Here is a 25376-nt window from a genome sequence, read left to right as displayed (position 1 = left end):
GAAATGAGTAAGTATAGCCATTCAACATTACTGTATTGAAAGCCATTATTTTCTAACGTTTAATAGGCTTTTAAAAAATAACAACTTTTAATTTAAAGACACAATATGTAAGATATTTGGATTCAAATATTCCAAAACCACTGGAACAATGTTTAAATCCAGAGAAATAAGCAATTTTAACCAGGACACGGACCGTGTTCGTGTGTCACATATCAATGACATCATACCTGCGTTACCCTAAATTTCCGTTTTTTTTTTTTTTTTTTTTTTTTTTAGAAAATATGGAAACACCAAAGACGCTTTAATATATTATGTTTTATTAGACGGGTGAGCAACTTTTTGGATACATTAAACGCAAAGCTCCACTGCTCTCAAGCTCATCCATTATTATGATTTCTGCCCGAGCCTCGTCGGATTCTTTTCCACCGACTGTAGATGTGAAGACAACATCTCCCATGATTATGCGAAATCAAGGCATCATCAAGCGACCTCTAGCGGTTGAAATGTACATATTGTGCCTTTAAGTGAAATTAAAACAATCCTTAAACCCAAAGCTAATTTTAACTAAAAAAAATGAAGCCACAGCTAAATGTGACATTTATACAGGGATCAACGTTAAAGACATTTCCTGTTGGCCAGGTCGAATTTTTTTCTTGCCCTGCTAACATTTTTACTGGCCACACTTAAAAAAAAAAATTCCACAACTAAAACTACTATCCTAACTAATAAAAAGTTCAAACAATACAAAAATAAGATGCATTTTTTATTATTACATAAAAGAAACGCATGTAACAAGTAAATTTACTTTTCGGTAACAACATTGAGTTAAGAGTTTTACATTAAGAGCTAGGAACTTAATCCTTGCTTATTCCAAGAATGTAAAAAGATTGTAGTTTCTGTCCCTGTCCAGCACAGCAAGTTAACACCCGTTTCACAACACTATGCCCATCATGCCAATCACTAATCCTGTGCTCATCACTCCAACCTAAGTATCAGAGACATTATTTTGTGTAGTTCAACCTTGATTTGTCTGTATACTTAAAGGAATAGAGTAAAAATGCTGTCACTGGTGTACACCTTTGTACCTTACCCCTAAAGGCTGCATTTTACCATTAAGGTGCAAATTAGTATCTTTTGAAAAGATACCAATGACAACTTTTGTACCTTTTCTTCTGAGAGTGCACCTTTTGTTCAGGTATCTGCTCTTTTTGTTTATTTGTGTAATCATATTTCATCAGTGACTACATGGTGTTGCGGAAAAGAGACAAGTAAAGAAGCTGTAAAGTTTGACAACATCTATTCAGATTCACAGGTGACAAAACCTTTAAAACATTGTACTGTTTTTGCCAAATTTAACTCAAAAATTTGCACCTCTTATATCAATTTTAAGACCAGCAAAAATGTTTATTTGGAAAATGAAAACTAATCTCTAATAATCAATTTCATTACTTCAGTGTCAATTTTGTGTGAGCTAATACATTTGTAAGTGGCTAAAAATTAAAAAAATACAACTGCCCAATTCAACATCACTTTACAAACAAACAAAATTAATACTTTCCATTATTTGAGCATTTGCTTTGCCAACAAATGCTGTTTTTAAAAATAAAAGCAACTTCACATTTATACAAAGATAATTTTAAATGACCTTCAAAAGGTAAAAACATCATTTAAAAGCTGATCTGATAATGGATTGTAGCAGTCAACTGACATTATATCAGACATCTGATTATAACAAAGTAGTTGCTAATAAAATCTGTCCCAGTTGTAGTTGAAGTACAGGGAAAACCTGCTTATGAAAATGAAATATGTACCTGACTGGTTTTAACAAATAAGCAACAAATAGAAAAAAAAAAAAAAAACATTTGAAAGACACAAATATTTACATTCATACAGGCAGCTGGATATCAAAAAGTTCAGGCCCACACAAGCCATTCATAAAACAAAACAAAAGTTTTAAATCTTTGGCCTTTGTACAACAGAAACATCTGTTGAGAATAAATACATAAAATGTATATACATTATTGAAGTGAATTTAAAATATGCTATGGAAATGGGGTGGAACACAAAAGCTAATTTCTATATAAAACAAAACCTTTTTTTTTTTTGTTTTTTTTTTTTTCTATCCTTGTTCACTATAGTCTTCCAGACACTATTTTGTAATAAAATCTTTAAAAATCCCCATCCCGAGAATTTCAAATGTTTCCTTTCATGTTTTGATGGAATATTAACAACAAGAAAATATCAGTGCGTGCAAAAGTAAGCATTAAAGGCCTTAGGAAGGGAGTCTTTGGTTTCAATCAGTTTAGCATTTAGCTATGAGTAGCTCTCATTCCAAGAAGTCATCCATTGTTTCTTCTCCGGAGGATCCACATCCTCTTTCCCCGGCATATAGTCCCTCTCTTCCCTCTTTATCCGCACAGCGTTATAACTGGGTACGCTGTCATCATACTTGGAACGTTTGAAAAATCCACACTGTTCAGAAAAACAAGCAATTAGCATAGCGTCATGCTAACAATGCTCAACGGCATGATTTATCCAGGAAAACGAGCACAAACAAAGATATAGTGATGTTTGCGGTGTGTGCAGCATGCCTAGCATGAGGTCAGAACAAAACATTCAATGTTTTAAAGAAGACATAAGCAAGAACCGTATGTGCTGAAAGCGAGAGAGATGCTCCGGTAAATAACCCAAGCAGGCCAGAGAAATGTGCAAGTTCCACCTGAAGCTGAGTAAGAGTGAACGCAAAAAACCCTTTTCCGACAATAACGACTTCATACATGATTAGTTTGCATTCCTCATAGCGTTTTGCTTATGTCTGAGCAATGAAAGCCATGGAAACTGCCACCATTATCCCACATTTGGCATTGACATTCAGCATGTGCATCAGACTAAAGTAGGTTAGCATGGGCTAATCCAGCACTTCATGCTAGCTCTGAGCACACAGGTCAACTTGATCTGTGAGTTCTTTTACCCTAAGAAAGAGGTTCTCGTTCTCTGGCTGTTTCTCTTTAAGCATCTGAAGTCAGCCTCTCTTTTTCAGGTTCGTTACCATCTTTGCCGCTTTTGCCGAAAAAACCACACTAAAAGGGGTAAAGGTTTGTGTTTTAAATCCTTAATGTCATATGAATGAAAATTTTTTAACACCTTGTCAATGTTGAAAAAAGTGATGGTTAGTCCTAAATGGGTCAGGTTGTGAGTTTAGTCATGTGACCTTACCTTCCAAAGCAGGAAGACCAGTAGGCCCAACAAGAGGAGTCCTAGTAAAATGGCCACCAGAACAACCCACCAGGGCATACCACCATACTGTGCTACTCTGCGTTCGGGAAACACAGTAACGCGTACCTGTAACAAGACAAATTGTATTTAGGAGTGCATTATTTTTTTAAGCTCTGCATATCAAGTCAAATTAATAGAACATGGCACAAATTATGGAAGGAGAATGTATAAATGCTCTAAATGTCCTCACCTGTGCTGGCTCATTCTTCAGCTGTATATTTGAAGCTGAGGTCTTAAAATCGAGTGATGCCTTGACAATAATATCGATGTAGTTCAATTTTGCGTATTCCTGTAAGAAATAGTTGAAATTAGCAAAAGTAAATGATAAGGGTCAATGACATGATGAAGAAAAGGGAAAGTTTTTAAAAAGGACAGATAAATCTAGTTTACAACACATGAGCCAAGTTATTAGAAATGTTCTCTCTGTATTCATGTCGGTTTCATGTTTTTTAAAACTTTTGTCATCAAGAAAAAACAAAACAAAAATACATCTTGAATACATGAGTGAACTCATCTCATATGGTTTTCACAAAAGGTTTGTAAACATAGTTTGCAAAGTAAAAGTATTTTTACAGATTTCATGAATTATTAATCCCACCACATAATTTTACCTCGACCCAAACTCATTTTTTTCTAATATTATTAAGCAACGAAGCAGTTTTGTTAAAATATTTTTTTAAATAATGGTAATATTGATATATTTATGCTGTTAAAAACTAAGCTCAGAATCGATTCGAGAGAGAATCGCGATGCATTTGGAAAATCTCAGAATCATTTCTCGATTTGCAATTCAACGATTTATTGTCCCAGCCCTAATAATGAGACCTTATTGTAAAGTGTTACCAAATAAAGTTTATTTTCAAGAGGTTTTTTTTCTTCTTTTTTTATCACCCTGACATTTTTTACTCAATACATATTCTGAAATTGAATTCAGAAATTAAAATCCAGCTCATCATTTAAATCTACAAATCTCAGAATGGACTGCATTGTCCATGTGTTTTTGAATAAATGTATACACTTAAAAATGAAAGATCACTCTCACCTCCAGGAAGGTAGCGTTCCAAAGGTAAGCTCTCAGGCTAATGACCGCATTGCTGTCCATTCCTATTAGAGGGCATCTGAATGTTATACACTCCGCCCCATCCTCACAGGACTAAAAAACACAACAACAAGCCAGTGATTAGAAACAAAAGGCTGATTATCAATGATAAAAGTTCACCAAGGAAATACATTAAATGCATTCTGAAAAAATTCAGACCCCTTTTGCAGCCTTATGCTTAAATGTGTTTAATTATTGTTTCGAGGATCTGAATACTTGTCAATATGTTCAGGTTTTTCCCCCTTTTTAATACATTTGCAACGTTCAAATCACAAATAGGTGAGTAATTGAATGTTTTGAGTGACTTTACCAAAACTTTGTATTTCCTCTTGTCAGTAAATTGGGAGAATGTTCCCTCCTTTGCCGGAGTTTCCCCGATTTCACGTTTAGTTCGTGACGCTGAAGGCTCCTAGATAACCGTGAAGCAGAACATATAATCAGTTGATTCCTTTATAGAGACAACTAATGTATTTATAAAACACGAGGGAAAACTAAAGATAAGTTAGGATATTAGGACTACCTTCAAACTGAGTTTGTTGACCTCTTCTGGATTGGAGCAGCTGAAGCTGTCTAAACCGGTTGAGGTAATCTTCATGAGGTACAGCAGCCACTTGCCTTGGGAGTTATGCTTAGGCCATTGGATAATCATAGATGGTGTGCCAAACGACTTAAGAGGTTTGCCCAAGTTTGTAACCTGTCAGTCAGTATCATTAACAAGATACATAGTTTAACGGGCTATTAAATAGAATCCCATGTTTAACAGTTAGAATGCACTTAAAGAAATACTCATACAATCAAAGGAAGTATTGTAAAAGTTCATTAAATGATGTTAGGATATCTAATAGTTACCCTGAATTCATAGTCAATTGGACTGCCAATATCAGTTGCCAGTTTCATGGCACTCTCTCCTTTGACTTCTCCAGTAAAGTAGACCTGAGATGGCTTGGCTACCCTGAAGATGATGCATGATGACAGTATATGATGTTACAAAGACAGGACATTGATAATATCATCATCAGAAGTGTAACTGAGAAATGATACTGCAATTTGCAAACCTACCCTGTGAGGGACAAAAGCAGTTGGATCTTAACAATGGCTTTGGCTTTGACTGCTGGTAACGGATTCCCCGCACTTGTCCTGCGAAAACAAAATGGATACATCAATATATAATCACTGACATTGTAAAGATGGAAGAAATTGTTGTAGTTACTCACGTTTTGAGTTTGAGGTCGATTTCAATTTCAGTGGTATCCAAAGAAATTCCTCCCGTATTTAGAATGATGTAAAAAGTTGTCTGAAAAAAGTGTTTTTTCATGAATGTTAAGTCCACACTGAAAATACTAATGTCAAAATAATCATTTAAAATATTCACCTCGGCATCTCTTTTGAATGGATTTGCAAGATCACATTCAGCTTGTGACCCATTCGTATTGGCTAAACAGTTGATCGGGTTATCCTGAAAGATTCAGAAGCACTTAATAATAATTCTTAATAATAATAACATACAATAACTAGATATCTGTCAGCTGGACTTACACTAGATTTAGTGCGAACGGCAGAATAAGAGAGGGATTTGGGGAACGAGGCGATCAGCTGTGCTTCATAAGCATCATCACCCCGGTTGACCACATTGAGCTCCAGGACAATGTCCTTCTGATCGCTAAGAGAAAAAATCGGAACTCCATTTTCTCTGTGAGGAAAGAGAAACAGAGAGATTAAAATTACAAGCCACTTCCTTTTGCCATTGGCTTTGATAAAAAGAGTGTAGATACTCATTCTCATTCATGAATTACACAACTGATGTCAATTTAAACGAGACACGAGTGTGCAGATGAGTGTTCTCTGATATATTAACTAAACTACATGATGATAATATGACATGATAGTCATTTAATTGACATGATCTTCAAAACTTACTCAGGTAATGGATTAAAGGTGTCTCTGTTTGGTTCCCTGTTGTGGAATTTATACTGTAGTTGCAGGTCACTAAAACATACATTGTCAGAACCACATCCTTCCTTGACAAATTGAACCTGAAAGCCAGTATGATTCAGAATACTGAATTAGATATGAGTGATTGGTAGAGGTTTACTTCAGCAGAACACTGTAAATGTTGATGTTTTGTTGTGGTTGTTGTTGTTGTAAAACTGTTCAAAACTGTAGATTCAATCAAGAGTAACAAACAGAAAATAGAAAAATGGCTTACACTTTATTTTAAGGTGTCAGTATCACAGTGTAATTATACATTTAAGTACTGAGTAATAATAATTAACTGCATGTACGTACTATAGGTTCAATGTTAGGATGAGGGTTAATTGCATGTAATTTTGCAAAATTTCTAGTTATTACTAAAGTAACTACATGTAACATGTGTAACAATGACACTGTAAAATAAAGTTAATTTAAATAGGCAACTCAACATACATTTATTTGATATGGTTGTGTAATTAATATGACTTTATTAATATAATTATGATTAATATAAGATAATACACTAGCATTCAATAGTTTGGAGTCAGTAAGATTTTTAAAAGAATTTCAGGACTCAAATTTAGATTGATCAAAAGCGACAGTAAAGACTTGTTACAATCATTTTCAACTGTAATAAATAATAAGAAATGTTACTTGAGCAGCAAATCAGCACATTAGAATGATTTATGAAGGATCATGTGACACTGAAGACAGGAGTAATGATACTGAAAATTCAGCTTTGCCATGACAAAAATAAATTAGATTTAAAAAAATATTAAAACAATTGTTGATATTTCACAATATTATTGTTTTTAACTGCATTCTTGCACAAGGAACTTTTTTTTTTTTTTTTTACAGAATTGTATGTAATATATTATTAATATAATTATGTTATATAGCTGAAAAGAAGACAAGATTATTGTTGATTGGTTAAGAAGATGGTAATTACATTGGTGACATTATTGGATCCTTGGTTGGAGTCGAGGATGGGAAGCAGGTTAGGGAGTGCAGTCTGTCTTTTCCTGCGTGAGGATTGGCTCTGGATCTCCACAGAGACTTCAATGGGAATAGCTCTCAGTTTGTCTTTTAGAGTTTCCTTTGTACATAATATACTTGCATTATTAACATAATTAACACACCTGATGTAAAAATAATACCAATTTAATCACCACTAGGTGGCAGTTCTTCCTTTTCCCTATATTAAAGGGATAGTTCACCCTCACTCTCAAATAGTTCATGTATGAATTTCTTTGTTCTGCTGAACACAAAGGAAGGTATTTGGAAAACTGTCAGTAACCAAACAGATCTCTACTATAGTAGGAAAAAAAAATACTATGGTAGTCAATGGGGGGCGAGATCTGTTTGGTTACTGACATTCTTCCAAATATCTTTCTTTGTGTTCAGCAGAACAAAGAAATTCATACAGGTTTGGAAATACTTGAGAGTGAGTAAATGATGACAGATTTTTCATTTTTGGGTGAACTATCTGTTTAAGGTAAAAACATTCTTTACCAAGCATATGTTGATTTATTGTCACAATTGCCCCCTGCAACTTTTTGTTGTAACTTAAACAACATGTCACTCAGTAGTTGTTATTTTACCCTCTAAATGTAAAGCTGCTTTTGATCCAGCTTAAAGGGCTGCTGTACCTGCAGTTTGAGGCTTCTCGTAACACAGTTTTCTGCGCCCTGACCCCTGAGCTCTACGACCCCTTTGCTTTCATACTCATTGGTTGAGCTCTCAGTGAAGATGACTCTAGAAGGAAGTTTAAGATTCCTCCTAAGAGATTCAACCGTGATAGTGTATGCTACCTCTACAGAAGGAAAAAGACATGGTCATCATACAGCACAAATCAACACAAAAACATTGGCATTTGTTTATGGAGATGAGATTCTGGACAACACGGATAAACAATTACTGAGAAGGTAAATCAGAAACATGTACTTACTCAAGGTAGGATTGTAGGTTTTGGGGTTGGCTGAAAATTTGAAACAGGCTTTCACCTCAAGGCTAGAACACACAATAAAACTTTGCTTCAGACAAGGTTTACCATTTGGTAATATGTTTAAGGATTGTTTGTTTTGTTTATAATTCTCTCACCATATATTGTCTCCACAGTTTTTCTTAGTGAGGTCTAGCTCCTTTGGTGTGGTGGTGACAGTCTTTTCGATGCTGATAACTGACCGTGCCCTATAGTGTAAGACCCATAATTAATGCATTCAGAATTCAATCATTCATCCATAGTGCTAAATGAATACTAGATTTTGTTGCCATTTTACAACATTTAATAAAATATAAGAATGCATGGTAATAATATTAATAAATTATTTGTATTATAATATTAATGGTAAATTATTTATATATAATAGTGTTCTTTCACTGTTTATAAAGAATCCTTAAAAATCATTATACGTTGTCTATCAATATGATCATACCTGTACACAAACACTGAATCAGCGAGAGATCCAATAGCCAGATCAGGGTAAGAATTTCGGTCCAAATCCATATTCCCAGCAAGAGAGTATCCAAAGAGTTTCACGTTGTGATCTTTTCCTCCAAGAACCTGAAAGTATTGAATATGTTATTTAAATAAAGAATAAATGAAATAATGTGTTAAGAAGAGAAAAAAGTGAATATATGGTTAAACCTGGGTTTGTTTTAGGCCTTTAGTAGAACCGTGGAAGATAAATACTTTTCCAGCTCCATTGCTGTCATATGGAGCACCAACAGCGACATCTGAAAAACAGCAGGATCACATGTAAAAATAAATTACATCATCACAAATACCTTTGTGATTATCATCATTACCATAAAAGTGTTGAAATGCTCTCTTCTAATATTAAGTATATTGCTATATAGATTCACGTATAAGTGCATTATGTATTTGTTTAGATTTTTTTTTATATGTGGAGTGGACTCCAGGAAGACTGGCACTGCTCTAGGACACAGCTAATGATCCTAACAAATAAACAACATTTGTGATGATTTATATAGATTATGGCATCTCTTTTTCTCTATTTATCTTTCCTGGAAACAGGTGGTTCTTATTCAGCATTGAGGTGTTTTGCATTAGCTCTATTCATAGAAGCGACTACATACTGAGCACATACCATGATAACCATCCAGGTTTACATCTCCCATGCTTTCCACAGCCAAACCGAACATAGAATTGGCGGCTCCATCAATTCTCTTGGGGGTGATCTTGTCCCAAGCCCCTTTCTCATTTATGTAAACATAGATGGCCCCACCAATATTACCTTCTTTAATAAAGTACTGAGGTGCTCCAACTACAATGTCCTGCCACCTGTTTTAATAATCAGGGTAGGAAAATGATCAAAAATTGAATATATAATATAAATATAAATTGTACTCATTGAAATAAAACTGAAATAAAATAAAATTAAATAATAAAATTAAATACAAAGAATAGATGAAAAACTTAATCTTCAAAAACTAAAACAAAAAATAGAAATGTTGCTTTGGCAACAAAGTAAAATAAAATAAGGTTAAAGGTTTAGTTCACCCAAAAATGAAAATTCTGTCATTAATTACTCAGTTCCTAACCCTTTACGATACTAAAGAATAAAAATAAACTAAAACTGAGATAAATATTAATTAAAACTAAATAGAAATGTTACAAAGCTGAAACTGAATAATTTTAAATAATTTTAAATAATTTCAGAACTAATTAAAAATATTAATAAATACTTTAAAAGTATATAAATAATAATAAAATAGCATTGATATACAAGCAATAAAACATTGTAATTGCTGTATCATGTAATTCACTAAACTAAAGTAACACTAATTCCACACAAACATATGCAAAACATGCTTAATGAGACTATTTTAAAAAGCTATATAATATAATATAATATAATATAATATAATATAATATAATATAATATAATATAATATAATATAATATAATATAATATAATATAATATAATATAATATAATATAATATAATGATGTACTTTGGATCTTACCCATCTCCATTGATGTCAAGCACTGCAAGGTCATAACCAAAGGAAGAGGCAAGTCCGGTACCCTGTAGTATGTACTCAGCTGTCAACATGGAAGATTTCTCTTCTTCCTTCTTTAAAAGCACAACTGCCCCACTGTGATTGGCTCTTGGAGCCCCAGCAACTATAGTCAACTGACCTCTCTTAGTCAGCATTTTTCCAGAGTCCAGAGAGAAACCTGTCACAGATGCAACCAATCAGAAAAATAGCTAAAGATTTGTTAACCAAAAGAATACTGAAATTCTTACAGTGATTATGGAATATGCAATGATAACCCAGGAACAACATGAATTCAAACATGCATGGTTCTTATTGACTTGGACACGCCCATGCGATGTGGATGTAAACAAGAAACAACAAAAAAACAGCCTCAAACGTACAGTAATGTAGCAAAAACATTCACATTTGTTCACAAAAAGGACATGATGTATAGAATGTATAATGACCAGGACGAACGCAAATAACTGATAAAGTTGGCGTCCAGGAAATCCCACAAACCTAAATAGCTATTGGATGCCACATCATAAACGTTCTCCTTGGCCACCTGAAGGGGATGTGACTGATACACAAACTGATCAGGATGATTACTGGATATGCTAGTCATGAACAACACACCTACAGATCCACAACAAGATTTGTACCGAATAAGTAGAACAGCCAAATAGATGCAACAAGGAGAAACACCAAACAAAAGGTAAGAAAGGCAATACATATCAATGCCTTGCATCCTACAGACACCCAGTTAAGTTTAAATTGTGCTGAGATAAATATTAATTAAAACTAAATAGAAATGTTACAAAGCTGAAACTGAATAATTTTAAATAATTTTAAATAATTTCAGAACTAATTAAAAATATTAATAAATACTTTAAAAGTATATAAATAATAATAAAATAGCATTGATATACAAGCAATAAAACATTGTAATTGCTGTATCATGTAATTCACTAAACTAAAGTAACACTAATTCCACACAAACATATGCAAAACATGCTTAATGAGACTATTTTAAAAAGCTATATAATATAATATAATATAATATAATATAATATAATATAATATAATATAATATAATATAATATAATATAATATAATATAATATAATATAATATAATATAATATAATATAATATAATATAATATATTATAATATAATAATATAATAACAACACACCTACAGATCCACAACAAGATTTGTTCCGAATAAGTAGAACAGCCAAATAGATGCAACAAGGAGAAACACCAAACAAAAGGTAAGAAAGGCAATACATATCAATGCCTTGCATCCTACAGACACCCAGTTAAGTTTAAATTGTGCTGAAGTTTTTGTATCTTAATCGCACCAGAGTTGTTTAGCGAGTCGCATGATGGACCAAGGATCGGGTGACATGGATGATGAATGGAATGTTATGTGATGATGAACTCACCTAAATAACTGTTAGCAGGGACAGGCACCAGGTCTGGATCAAGTCGGTTTTCGTCTCCAACCTCATATGGGCCGTCATCAAAAATATTTTCGTCCCACAGAGAGCTGTTCTTCTGTTCCATCCGCACCACTCCTGACATCCATCCATTGGAGGAGTGAGTGAACAAGGAAAGGAAAAGGGTGAAGGGTTGAGGATGGAGAAAGTAAATGAGTGAAGAGATGGAGCAAAGTTTAAAAAGCGGGGGATAAAATACAATATGTCAGATGCAATGAACCGACAAATAAAATCTGATGTACTAACGTCATGATGGAGCAAAAATTGAGTGATGTGGGGAATTATGGGTTTTGTTTGACATTGGCCATTGATATTTCTTAACAAATTGGATTTTCATTGAACATTGAATATGCCAAAAATCATAAGATTTACCATTTTATTTACCATGAAGATCTCGCCAACACTTTAATACATACAAACAGTGAATACAAATACACTTTAATCCATCCTGTCCTCCAATACCTTTCCAATTGTAAGCACCCGGTGCTCCAAACACCAGATAGTGATAGTCCTTTGTGAATGCGGCAGACAGACCCTGCTGGCATGAACCAAATCGCTCATGTCCTCTGTTTCTCCCATTACAGAACATCCAGTCCCCTCCATCTTCATCTGAGGCTGCATTAATCGTCAGATCCTGACTTAGTACGTAGCAACGACCTGTCACGTCACGCAGCTCCTGAGATGTGTTCACAAATAAGCGCCGCTGGTAGCGATGCGCACAGACCTGGAGAGAAACGGTTCATTTTAAATCAGTGAAATAAATGACATAAAACTATTGTAAATAAAAACATTTCTTTGCACTGTTACAAAAAGATATTTCAGCCAAAACAGGTGTTAGGCTTGGGTTAGGTGTTGGTAAGATTTTTGGGCCCGAGCATGAGCACCGATGGTGTGAGGACCCTATTGTAATTTCTCAGTCAATTAATCTTCTCCAAAATGAATCGCATTTTTGAGGGCCTAAACATGATCGAAAACTCATGAAACTTTGCACACATGTCAGAAGTGGTGAATATTTACGTCTGGATTACAGAATTAGGAAATGGCTCAATCTATATTTCAATTTAGCGCCCTTTGCGCTGCGTTTCACATACAAGTATGAAATTCGGTAGACAGATGTAACAGCCCAATACCTACAAAAAGTTGAGGTGCAAAATCTGAAAACCCAAATGGAAGTGAGATTTTCTCTGCAAAGTTTTTTGCTGTTTTTGCCATTTCCAGATGTACTTTAACAAACTCCTCATAGAGCTTTATTCAGATCAACATCATATTTGGTCAGTCTAATCTAAAGGCCTTTGCGAATTGTGAAGATCTTGAGTTTTCGTTGAACGGCGTGTCCGTGGCGGCCTGACAAAATCTGATGTTTCGCCACGAAACAGCAAGCTGTTGTAACTCGGGCATACAATGTCGGATCTAGCCCAAACTTCACGTTTTATTAGAGTCCTGGCCTGAAAACATCAACATGGCATTGTTCAGTTACAGTCATAGCGCCACCAGCAGGCAACAGGAAATTACATGTTTTACACTGTGATTAACTCCTCATAGAGATTTAACCAGAACCACATCATATGTTGTCAGTCTAATCTTAAGGCCTTAGTGATGTTACATTGCAAAGATCTTGAGTTTTCATTGAAGTACGTGTCTGTGGCGGCCTGACAAAATCTGATGTTTCGCCTTGAAAGAGGAAGCTGTTGTAGGGTGGCAGTGAGCCCGGGTGCGAGGGCCCTTTCATCGCTGCTTGCAGCTTTAATTTGTAATGTTTTTTTAAAGTTTCTTATTTATTTGATCGAAAACTCTGTAAAAACAGTAATATTGTGAAATATGATTACAATTTAAAATAACTCTATTATTAAAGTTTAAAAAAACATCATTTATTTTAAATAAAAATCTTTTGTAACATTATAAATGTCTTTACTGTCACTGTTGATCAATTTAATGCATCCTAGCAGGATAAAAGTATTCATTTATTTAAAAATCCACACAAGTAGTGCACCTTATTCAATTTTGGTTAAACTGGAACACAAGTGATTATAGAAGGACAAACTGTACACACTTATCTGGTTGTTGATTTGAACATGTAAAAAGATTTGAATATGATTTTAAAAGCTATGGAGTGGAATCCTTGATTTACAGTAAACTTACTGTATATTTCGGCTTGTTGCTCACACAAAGCTGAAGAAGCCCTATTGTGATAAACACTTAACATTTTGGACCATAATTGCTGTAAAATCAGCTTTTAGTGACATGAGAATGAATAGATGATGACAGATTTTTCATTTTGGAAATCTCTTTAAGGGACATACAGACATGACACCAAGCTATTGTACAGTAACTTGCTTTAAAACTATGGGATGCACGATATATCGGTAGCATATCGGTTATCGGTTTGCTCATTTCCTCTATTTTTATATTTAGCAATGTCCTCTTTAGCAAATCTCAAAATTAATACACACACACACTTACCAATATCTTTCCTCCAGGTCCCTGACTTTGTACAGTAACTCCCATCCACTGGTTTTGCTTATTTTCGCTCGCCAGGTTTTCTACATGCACAATAAAAAATACCTCACTTAACACATACAGTCACTCATTATAATGTATAATGTTTTCATGTGTTTGAGATTACCTTCATTGTCAAACATTACTCGTTGGCATGACTGACTGGCAGAAGTTATGTCACAGCTGTACATGCCTCCCGTAATTTGTGACTTCTGCTTGGACAATGCTTTAGCTCTTGGGGCACCAACCAGCAACCTGTAAACCAACAAACAGAAATTTACTCATGGATTTGCAATATTGTGAATATAAAATATTAAATATATATGTTCTTTCATTCCTCTTCTTATGCTAATGCAGCTCCAAATTACACAAATGAGACTCTGTAACCAAAACTGATGACATACTTGGCATGAGCATCATGTGTAAATGGGGTTTTTAATATGCTTGTCAAGAAGTAAACTGTTTTTCGTGGAAACATGAGCAACAATGTGGTAAAAATGGTGATCATAATAGTCCTAATAAATTGTAAATCTGTGTTACGCTCTTTTCAAATGACTCAATATTTGTAAATGGATATTTGTTTATTACATAGTGATAGTGCTTGTTACAGTGATTTTGAACAAGTAAATGGCTTCATGGCATCATTATCCTTTATTTCCCCACACATGTGTTTTCAGTAGGATCCTCAGTAGAAACAATGCAGATTCAACAGCCCACACTGAAAATACATGCGCTCTGTGTATTAGAAAGTGGACTGTGCACTCTTTCTGTTCTTTCAACTGAAAAACTCAGGAGAAGATCTTTTCTCTTCTGAATAAAAGAAATGTAGACCACAGAAAGCCTAAGATCTACTCAAAGGGTGTATATCTGGTTTCACTTCATTTATGAGAGTGAAAGGCTCTTTTCTTTTCTTTTGGATTGACTGGTTCAGCGATAACATTCATCCCAACACTTCACAGATTTTAGCTACACAAGTTCTCTTTGTGGGCATAGACAAAAAGGGTCTGACTGAAGTAAAGCCTAAATTTCCCACAATGCCCTCACCAAAATCCTGAAGGAAGAGTAAAAGTTGGCAATGTCCTAGAACTTTACAGATGCATACACTGTTTAACTTTGGAGTAGTAATATGTACCCTTAGTGTACAACAATACACGTATCAGGGGTAAATAATATACAAAGATGTTCCATAAGGACAAAATTTAAAGACAAATATTAGGTTTGTGATCATATCTCAATTTCATTTGGGAAGTACAGTCTATGTGCAGTCCATTTCAAGTGTGTACAGTCATTTCATTTATTATTTCAACAATCACATAAAAAAACCCATATTTTTTGTTGTTGGTTAACTGAATAAAGGTGTTTACTTGTCTAAATGCCTGAAGTTTAATGTGGAATTGTGGGTTTTGCGTAAAATAATAGAATAACGCCCCCCATATGAGGCATTTAAGGGTGGGAATTCCCCTCATTTTCAGAAATGTATTTCATGCCTAGATCTACTGATAATTACATCAATCACTTCCAATTCCTTCTGTGCCTAAGAGTGAACAACCGTATAGACCAAGACTCTGTCTGGATCACAAAAAGAGAATAGCTTTAGAGTCACATTTTCCAAACAGACAGAGACAGCACTGTTTTTCTGAAAGGGCAACACAAACTTTTCTGTGTTGGGCAAAAATAGCCACTGAATACCTGCTATTCATTCCACTCTCAAGAGCATACAGATTGCTGTATCTGATGTAAATGCTTCTGATTACATTAAATCTAATGCAATGCACAGGCTGAAAATCACTACATTACACATTACACATCCAACAACACTACAAAAACAAAGAAGGTTCTAGTGTCTTTTAACCTGATGTATAAAAAAGAAAAACAACAAAAGATATTACTGACAAACATTTATTAAAATTTAAACACACACACACACACAATTCATAACTATTGTACGTTTTTGGCGAACTGGTAGTAAATTCATGCAATCTCATTCATACATTTTCATACGATATGATTACGCCTCACTGAGGGTGCTGTTTTGGTGCTGACCTTCATGCTAACTTTTTTCTAAAAATCATACATTTTTGAAGAAATCAAATTGTACAAATTTATACGGAACTATTGGAAATAGTTACATTTTCTCATGAGATCCGGTTGATACGTACGCTGTAGTTGTAATATTTTCCAAAATCACAGCACACAAAACTCCCTCATTTCATTAAAAGCTATAATGAACCATCATCCCATGTAACTGACCTACACATTTCAGGAAATTGGATCACAGTCAGCTCCTAAACAGCATCATTCCATTCTGACAACCCCAACTGATTTGGGTAGAAACAGAAAAATGATAAAAGTAAACAACTTAAGGCTGGAATGCATGCAACTCTTTCCTCGATTTTTGCTACAGTTTACAGTCTGGAGGAATTGACGCTAGTTGATTAGTTAGCTAGCCAGACTAGCCAGCAGTTGACAGATTTTGCAGAAAATTGTGTAGTGTATGCTGGGCACAGACTTTATAGCTTCACAAAAAAAATCCATCCAGATGCAGAATATCAAACACATTTTGAGCTGATTTTAGAACACATATTGTTTTCATCTGTCTTGAGTCTCAAAGCAACGAGGCACATGTTCCTGTGCGAGTTTGCTGCGTTCGGAACAACTCGAAAGTCTGGTAGTGTGTGATTGTGGGTAATGTAATGTGTCTCCATTAAACACTCCCTAGGGGAATGTAACCAATAGCACAACAAGGATACGCCTCAGTTTTTGAGATGGTTCTGCCCTATTATATTTATTTATCTACAGGACAAACAAGCCCACAATTCCAAGGTAAATAAATTAATAAAATGGAGAGAACATCACAAAAGAACAAAACATTTTTATTTAAAAAAAAGTCCAGAGCACAACAGAAGATGAAAGATTCAGAAAGTGAGAGGGATAAAGTGATAGAAGGAAAGGTGGGGGAGGGGAGAACAGAGAGGACAAGTATTCTATTTACTGAGAGCTTTTTCAGAGAGAGTGCTTCATGTGCCCTCAGGCCACAGTCAGACACTGGCATTCAATCATGATACAGACACAGACAATTGTGTCTCATCTATTAAATATGCCAGGCTCTCAACATAATGAGTAAGAAACAATTAAGCAATTACTCATTCTAGAGAGCAAATGGTTTTGACTTCTAATGCATTTTATAGAATAGTTTTAATAGGAAAAAAACTGCAGGTCTGGCAAATGGAAAAAGGTTACTCTGATCTTGTAAAGTATTTGCAAAAGACACTTTTTTACTCCTGCAGCACTAGCCACTCGTTTTGGGATGTTTGTCCAACTAGATTTTTTCAATCAGTTCATGTATCAGCAATATGCTTGCAATAAACGTTTATAGGCAAAAGGGAAGTGAATTTACAGTACAGTTATAGACGATAATCTGTTTCAACTGCAATGTTTTGTTATAATTAAAATCTTTTGAGTAATGGCAGAGCACAAAGCATGAAAGTGTAAGAGTGTCTGGCACTATTGTCATTAAACTTAATCTTGCTAGCTAAATATTATGGTGCATTTTAGTGTGCCATGTCAGAATTACCATAATTTTAGTTTCCAACTTGTTCTTACATATCTTTGTCAAAGACGTAATTACAGCTCAGAATTATAAGCTCTCATTTGACTGTGACATCATGAAAAAAAAAAAAAAAAAACGGTTGCTAACGGTAGCAACCTCTACACAAATTTCTGTTGAGCCACTTAGGGGGTGTTCTTGTTGAACTTTCTTTGACTACAAGAGAAGAGATGTGAATTTTGCTGTCATTACCAATAAAGTACACCAAGAATCATTTTGGCATTTATGAGCTTTGCCGTAGAAACAAATAATCTCTGAAACGTAAACAACTTAAGGCTGGAATGCTCTACACAACTCTTGCCTATACTATTGCCACAATTTGAAGCCTGGAGGAATCGACGCTAGTTGATTAGCTAGCTAGCCATTCTCCAGATATTGGGCAGTTGGAGTTGACAGATTTCAGCACAGAATTTTTAGCTTTATGAATCCATCCAGTTGGAGGATATCAAACACGTTTTGAGCTGATTTCTAAAAAAAAAAAAAAAAACATATTGTTTTCATCTGTCATGTGTCTCAGAGCAATGAGGCACATGTTCATGTGCTAGTTTGTTGTGTTCAGAATAACTAGAAAATCTGGTAAAGTGTGATTATAAGTCATTCTGTTATCATTTACAAAGTCAGCAAGTGTATAATGCCTAGTGTTTTAAATTCTTAAAAGTTGCGTAGTGTAGTGTGTCCACCAAAGTGCTTTTAACCAGCTGAAAACGTCAGATGCTCTCCTGAAAACTCTTTTTTCCCACCCTTCCTCCTCTGTGATTGGAAGGTTGGGTAAAAAGCGACAGTGATGAGCAAAGTGTTTTACCCAAAGTTGAAAAAAAATTTCCCAAGAAAAATTGCCAAGCACGCAGCGCTCAGCATGAAATAAACACTACTGGCATTTTTAGATATGTGGCGCTCCCATTGAAAACAAGGAGGGAAAAACTTTGGTAGACACACAGCCTTAGGGGCCGTTCACACAATGTGTTTTCTATTCCACTGCGCTACTTTTCCATAGTTTTTCAATGTAAACACACGCTAGATGGACGTCTTTAACCGTTGTACTCCCTTTTATTTGTAGAATCTGGTTCATGACACGTCATTTTAAAAACGCAGCGCTCAAGTTAAAAGAAGTTCAAATTTAAAAAAAAAAAAGCTCTAGACCTTGCCCTTTTTTCATTCCACTGACCTGTGTCTTGTGTTTTTAACCGCCCCTTAGAGTAGAACTTCTGATTAGTAACTAAAATAATTCCAAAAACCGCATTCGTCTTCATTTCAAAACTTTATCTGAATATTTGATCTCAACTCTTAATCAGCACTTGTTTACTCACTCTTATTCATTGCTGGAAGCATTTTTTAGTTGAGAAGCAGTAAATCATGGTTATATAGTGTACTAGGCCAAACAATTTCAGAAACACATTATCATAATTTTATATGGAATGTTAAGCATTGATGTTTTAAAGAATCTGAGGAGGCCATTGCTATGGTGCAAGAGCTGGGTCTGCTGAGGAGTTTTGGAGTGTCATGGTTCACATTACAAACTGACAGCAGCTGAATTACAGCTCCAGATGTGCTTCAAACATTTCAAAGACTCCAGGCTTAAAGATACAGAGTGCAAACTGATATTACCTGACCTACTGTGCACAACAAAGGTGCTGCAAGAGAACAAGATTTTCCGACTCCCTTTAAGGCAATGATACATTCATGACTACCTACAGGTCTAGGAGTAGATATTCGCAAAATATTGCGTTGGATAGAACCAGGGCTATCGCTAATATTCACAGGACCTGAGAGAAAATGTGGGAGGGGGCTTTGATCTTTTGGAGGGTTGATCATTCTCCATGGCTCAATAGGCTATACTATTCAAGACCTTAATAGCAAGTCTTAGGTCTTCGTAGCCCCCTTATCATAGGGCCTGGAATGTTACAGATACAGTAAGCTGCAGGCTGCCATGCACATAAATAATGCCTATTAAATATGGTAAACAAAAGCTCAAACATGCTTACTTGATACATAATGATGTGAATAACAGCCTAAATTAAATCTGTTCATCATACTGTATGAGCAATTATGTCTCTTTAGAAAACGGATTAAACCGCTCAATTCATATAGATTACTTTTTGTATGTCTTTATAAATATTTTGAAACTTCCTGAAAAGTTTTGGTGGAATGGACTTTCAAAGAAAGGATAGAAATCATTAAAAATGTCAATAGAAATATCATTTGTTTTTTGAAAAGTAAAGATATGAGGGTGTGTAAATGATGACAGAGTTTTTATTTTCGTGTCAACTATACTTTGATCAAGGAAACTATATTTCCACGATCAAGGTGATCATAGAAAATCATGTATTTGAAAAAAGAAAGAAGAAGGAGGGAGAGAAAGTGGGAATGGTATCGGGACATGACACATCAAATTTTCAACCTGTATTCCCAATTTCCCATGAGCACACTGTAGTGGGCAGCACTGTTTAAGTTTCTCAGAGAGGTGTGGAACTAGCATGATAGTGGGGTTGGCATGATGCATCCTGTGGGCAAACTACAGTAGGATAATAATACTTGAGACTATTGCAATGCAATAGTGAGGAAAAAAAAAAAGTGAAAGTGACATGTGAAGGCCAAGTAAACCATACTCAGAACTGTCCTCTGCATTTGACCCATCCAAGTCGGTACAGACACATTAGGAATAGTGAATAGTGAAGACACACACACTGTAAACCGCAGACTCACACACCCGGAGCAGTGGGCAGCCATTTTGCTGTGGCGCCCAGAGAACGATTGGGGGTTAGGTGCCTTGCTCTCAAACCCCCAACCTTTGGGTTACCAGTCTGACTCTCTAACCATTAGGCCACTACTGCCCAATATATAAGGCCAATAGCTGCCTGTTCTTACTGACATACAAATTCAGACAAAGCTTAATGCCTACCCCTGCACAGGAAGCTAAGAGAATCACAGGAAGAGGAAGAGGTAACCCATTTCCATCCCAAGTGGACCCACTGCACTCTGGGATATGGGCCAACATATTATTGTACATATTAAATGTGTTTTTGCTGGCTACATTATTCCACCATACTGTATGTTAAAGCCAAATCAGATAATAAGTTAGATTATTATTGTTCACGCACGTGTCGTGGAAACACTAGATACCCAAAGAAACCTTTAAAATACGTTACAGAGCAAAGTCAACTGTTAAAGTTGATAAAGACAAAGAGACCCCTGCCCCCACAGAAACTCAGGTTCTGTTTACACCAGGACATGCATCTTCAAACATGTCTCCTGTGAACACTAGTGATCAGATTTCAAAAGGAGGGTCTCAAATTCCAACATTATGTGATTTTGTGACTACATACCTCACACACAATGTCAGAGTGTTACTGGTTTTCAGGTTGAGTGCTCATTGTTATTTTAGTTAGGTAGATACCTGCATTAGATGAACTCTGGATGTGCTTGCTTCACATAATCTGTCACTGTATTTTCTGTGATATCTTGTGCATTTATATGAATGTGCATGTCAGAATTTTTCAGTTGGGTGTTTATTTATTTTTTATTGTTGCACAAACCAGTTTAAAACCCTTCTTTTAGCACAGTGGTTGATTGGCAGGTGATACTTCACTCTTGTCCAGGATGCATTTTACCTATTGAATGAGTAAAATTGGTGGATATTGGAGAAACTCCCTAAAAAAAGAAGAAAAAAAGGAAGTGCTGCAATAACATAAGAAAGTTAAGAAAGAGCTGCAAAGGTCTTACAAAACAACTCCCATTATTAAAGCACCACCAGCCCAGACTGCTTCAATGGAGTACTGGCAAGTCAAAACCAATCAATTACTAGTGCCAAGATAAGGGCTCAGGTTCAGTGAGAGCTTAGATCTTAAACATACTTTCTGCCAAGTTCTGTTAAAGTCTGGGCACTAGTGTTTCCCTGTATTCTCTGTTTCAATAGGATCATTTCACAGAGTAACACAGAAAATAAAATTACACTCCAGGGTACTCAATTCAATACATCCCCATACATCCATATTCCACACATTTGACAACTGAGACATCAGAGGAAAAAACTGCATTGAGAAAAAATATTTATAATAACAGTGAGAAGTAGAATTTTAGTTACAATCATGTAGTTCAAAGCTACTTCCTTTGCAGCTTCCTTTTGTGTTTCACACAAGAATGAAAGCTGTATGGGTTTGAACAACAGGAGAAAACATGAATAAGAAGGACAGAAATTACAAAATGACAGAATTTTAATTTTAGATTAAATATCCCTTCAGTATTACTTGTATAACTCTTTAGATTAATTTAAACAGTCAAAAGAATGAAAAAAAAAAAAAACTCTAAATCAGGTGAAGTGAGGTATCCAAGTGTCTTGTTATTATCAGAATTATGTGTTTTTGTAGTGAGCATACACAGAAGAAGAATTAATCACTTTGCAGATATATACTCCTCATTTCCAAATTGTATTTGTCACTTGAGCAAAAGAGCTAATGTGCCAGACAAACATACACACACTGCCTACATTACCAGGACAGCAGCTCCATCGTGCCAGCTATGACAAAGCCAAGGAATGCTACATCAGTGCCCCCAAAACACATCTTGCCCTGCCTTGGCCTGCAGTTATATGAATCACCTTCACACACACACCTGTAGGGCATGTGTTACTAACAAGCAGAATTGTTGTGTTCTAACACAGCCGGCCAGTCTGCCAAGCCCATGAGATACACACCGAGGACATGAGTCAGAGCACACACACACACACACACACACACACACACACACACACACACACACACACACACACAAATGTGACTTTCACACTCTGGGTGTGGTTTGAAATATTTGAAATACATCATAACAATCAGATGCTGCTATATAAATTGCACAATTTAGCTGAAGGAGGCTCTAAAATGAGTGATGGATGATTTGCTAATAAACTCCAGTTTGTCTTAGTCTAACTGTTTTTCTGCTCACCACAGCTATAATGTGCTCCCTATATAGTCTTCAAGTTCTCTCTTTTTATCTGCTTTTCTGCAGTTTTGTTTCTGTGGTAGTCTTGCTTACTCATCAAACTTGGCATTGCAGTAGCTTTGGCTCTTGTATGATAAACAGATTGTGGTGTTCCTCGTTTGCTGCTTTGGATAAAAGCATCTGCTAAATAACCAAATGTAAATGTCCATCTCACACATCAATGTTCTAAGCAGTTACACTACAGCTCAACATCAGTCACTTGCATAACTAGAGGACTCACTCTCTGCAGGATAAACATGAGGTCAATCTGGCAGTCTGTCTCCTGTGCTGCCAGGGTTGATGGCAGTAGTGAGTTTCAGGAATGAGTTACAGGCTTTTGCACGCATTCTTTCACTTGTGTGTTAGGCTTGAAACTTACAATGCGTGTCTGGTGCTGCCAAGGCAACACGGGTTTGTTTTTAGTGAACCACAAAAACAATATCAAACTGTCGTGGCTGAAAGTTCAATACAATGTGTTCTAGAAACACTTTCTAAAGTCTGTGTCTCAAATCACCTTACGTGCTAAAGATCCCACCTACAATCTATTCCTCGCAGAGCTTGAGGTCAAAGAGGTTGGAAATTAAAGGAGAAGGAGACCAGACATCTCTAATGAACAAATTATGTATACTATTTCCAAGTAATGAGCACACTGTTGGGTGGTTAAAGTTATGCCCTGAAATGACATAAATCTAGTTTATGTCATAAGTTGATGCGGCTTTTCCAGTCTTTCTCATGGACTTGTTATTCTGAAACATCTTTATTTACTATTATTTCTTAATTTCTAAAGTTGTTCCAAATTTTTGAAATTTTGTATAATGGTGTCAAACCTCAAAATCACAAAAAGTAACCATAAATGTCTGGTCCACAGGACTCATTTGTAGCATATTGACTGTCATATAAGTTTGTTTAAGAAATAAACTCATTAGTCATTATTCACTAATAAACTGCATCTTAGAGAGTCAATGAGTCAGACTCATTCGGTTCGAATCATTCAGACCCTGGCCTGAAAACATTCGACTCATGTGAATCATTCGTTCACTAATCGCACATTGCTACTTCTTCTCATGGGCGATTGAAGGAGAGCTAGGGGATGCTGTCAAGATTATCAGTGAATATTAAATTTAAATCTTTCTTTAAACAAAAACTATCGTATTGCTGTCGGAATATAGTGTACGTGGCTTACGTTATGATACAATTCGGTGATTTTGCGAGTTCTTAAGAATTGGCACTTCAGTCAACATTGCAATTGCATGTAAATAGTATTCAAAACGTATTCTTTTGTGTTCTGCAGGGGGATAAATAAATAATCCGCGTTTAAAACGACATCAGGGCGAGTAAATGCTTACAGAGTTGTCATTTTCGATTGAATTCATTAAGGATCACCTTATCTAATGCACTTGAACTGGTGCTATTGGAGCATGTCAAAGCTTTACAGTATGGAGAGGGGTGGATGATTAAATAGATTAAATAGCCTACCTATATAATGGTGTATATTTCAAAAAGAAAACCAGCTACATACCATTAGTTTATTACAAAAAACTGCTCGACTAAAATGTTGTACTACAAAGTACCTGGATTCAACCTGCTGCAAATGTGAAACAGACTCCTCAAGAAACGATACCTGGACTCCAATGAGGATAAAATAAATGCTTACATTCTTTTATCAGATGGTCGGAGTTGTCGGTGCATGGCCAGGGAGAAACCGAACAAGCTGTTGGCATCTCCCGTTTTCTTGATAACATTCTCTGTGTCCAGGTTGAAGGCAGAGATCAGCGTCCATCCCAAAAAACTGAGAAGCAGTAATGTTAAAGTCCTGTAAGATCCCATTGTGATGTTGAGTTCCGTTCGTGTCAGGTTCTTGCTTTTGAGCTGAGACTTGCAGCCTGCTTCTGCTGGGTTTGTGGATGTCTATAAGGGAGGAATCTCTCGTACGTCCCTCCTCTCCTCCTCCACCCGTCTCCACCCTCAGCCTTGCCTCTACCTGCCAGTACAGCTCCGGGCTTCGTTTTTCGTCATTATTCTGCATTCTTTTGGTTATTCGAGCGCGTGATATTAGAGATTTTAACGTCATAAAAAGGTAGCAAAGGTAGCATTTCCTTCGAGTGTCATTTCACACAACTCGTGATAAGCATGGTGAGTAAATAGTTTAGAGAATGAGAGTTTTCTACACTAAAAACTCGCAGAGTAGCTAATATTTTGTAGCACATTTAAAAGTGTTTTGATAAAATATGTAGGCTAGGCCTACATCATATTGTTTTGCTTAGGCTATGTAATTTATCTTTTTATAAATGTACAACCCTAAATTGTGCAAGCTATAGTACAAAGAGTGTTGTTGTTGTTGTTGTTGTTAGGCTACATGACTGTATTGTAGTAATTAAATTTACTTTATAGGCAATTTAATGAAAATAAAATAATGTAGGCCTAATAATAATATTATGTGATTAAATGAA

The 25376-nt window shown here is 35.6% G+C and overlaps 1 protein-coding gene across 5 annotated transcripts; it reads right to left on the bottom strand.

Annotated features, from left to right (window-relative positions):
- Nucleotides 1-795: 795 nt before the first annotated feature.
- On the bottom strand, nucleotides 796-24796 carry itga6b (integrin, alpha 6b). Of its 5 annotated transcripts, XM_067402615.1 has the most exons (26): nucleotides 24581-24796; nucleotides 14476-14603; nucleotides 14313-14392; nucleotides 12315-12576; nucleotides 11799-11930; nucleotides 10337-10550; nucleotides 9457-9650; nucleotides 8994-9082; nucleotides 8782-8909; nucleotides 8447-8536; nucleotides 8295-8356; nucleotides 7996-8159; nucleotides 7296-7442; nucleotides 6293-6408; nucleotides 5912-6065; nucleotides 5748-5831; nucleotides 5590-5669; nucleotides 5435-5512; nucleotides 5225-5327; nucleotides 4896-5069; nucleotides 4686-4784; nucleotides 4319-4429; nucleotides 3467-3565; nucleotides 3217-3342; nucleotides 2972-3080; nucleotides 2335-2472 (listed from the first exon to the last, which is right to left on the bottom strand). In XM_067402615.1, exons 1-25 carry the CDS (start codon nucleotides 24751-24753, stop codon nucleotides 3009-3011), a joined length of 3159 nt encoding a protein of 1052 aa, XP_067258716.1. In that variant the 5' UTR covers nucleotides 24754-24796; the 3' UTR covers nucleotides 2335-2472; nucleotides 2972-3008. The 5 variants fall into 5 exon arrangements, with proteins under 5 accessions (XP_067258713.1, XP_067258715.1, XP_067258712.1 ...); XM_067402612.1 differs by lacking the exon at nucleotides 2972-3080 and having other exon boundaries at nucleotides 796-2472; XM_067402614.1 differs by lacking the exon at nucleotides 2972-3080 and having other exon boundaries at nucleotides 796-2472; nucleotides 9604-9650.
- Between the last annotated feature and the right edge of the window lie 580 nt (nucleotides 24797-25376).

Source organism: Chanodichthys erythropterus, chromosome 12, assembly GCF_024489055.1.
Source record: "Chanodichthys erythropterus isolate Z2021 chromosome 12, ASM2448905v1, whole genome shotgun sequence".
Classification (NCBI taxonomy): domain Eukaryota; kingdom Metazoa; phylum Chordata; class Actinopteri; order Cypriniformes; family Xenocyprididae; genus Chanodichthys; species Chanodichthys erythropterus.
The sequence above is the reverse complement of the archived record's forward strand: the minus strand, read 5'-3'. Positions and strand labels throughout refer to the sequence as shown.

Excerpts from the sequence above, each read along its gene's own strand:
- itga6b (XM_067402611.1), bottom strand. The coding sequence starts at position 24,753 with ATGGGATCTTACAGGACTTTAACATTACTGCTTCTCAGTTTTTTGGGA. Across the intron at positions 9,083-9,456 it reads AAACCTGGATGGTTATCATG|ATGTCGCTGTTGGTGCTCCA; the intron begins GTATGTGCTCAG and ends GCTGTTTTTCAG. Across the intron at positions 5,513-5,589 it reads ATCGACCTCAAACTCAAAAC|GACAAGTGCGGGGAATCCGT; the intron begins GTGAGTAACTAC and ends TTGTTTTCGCAG.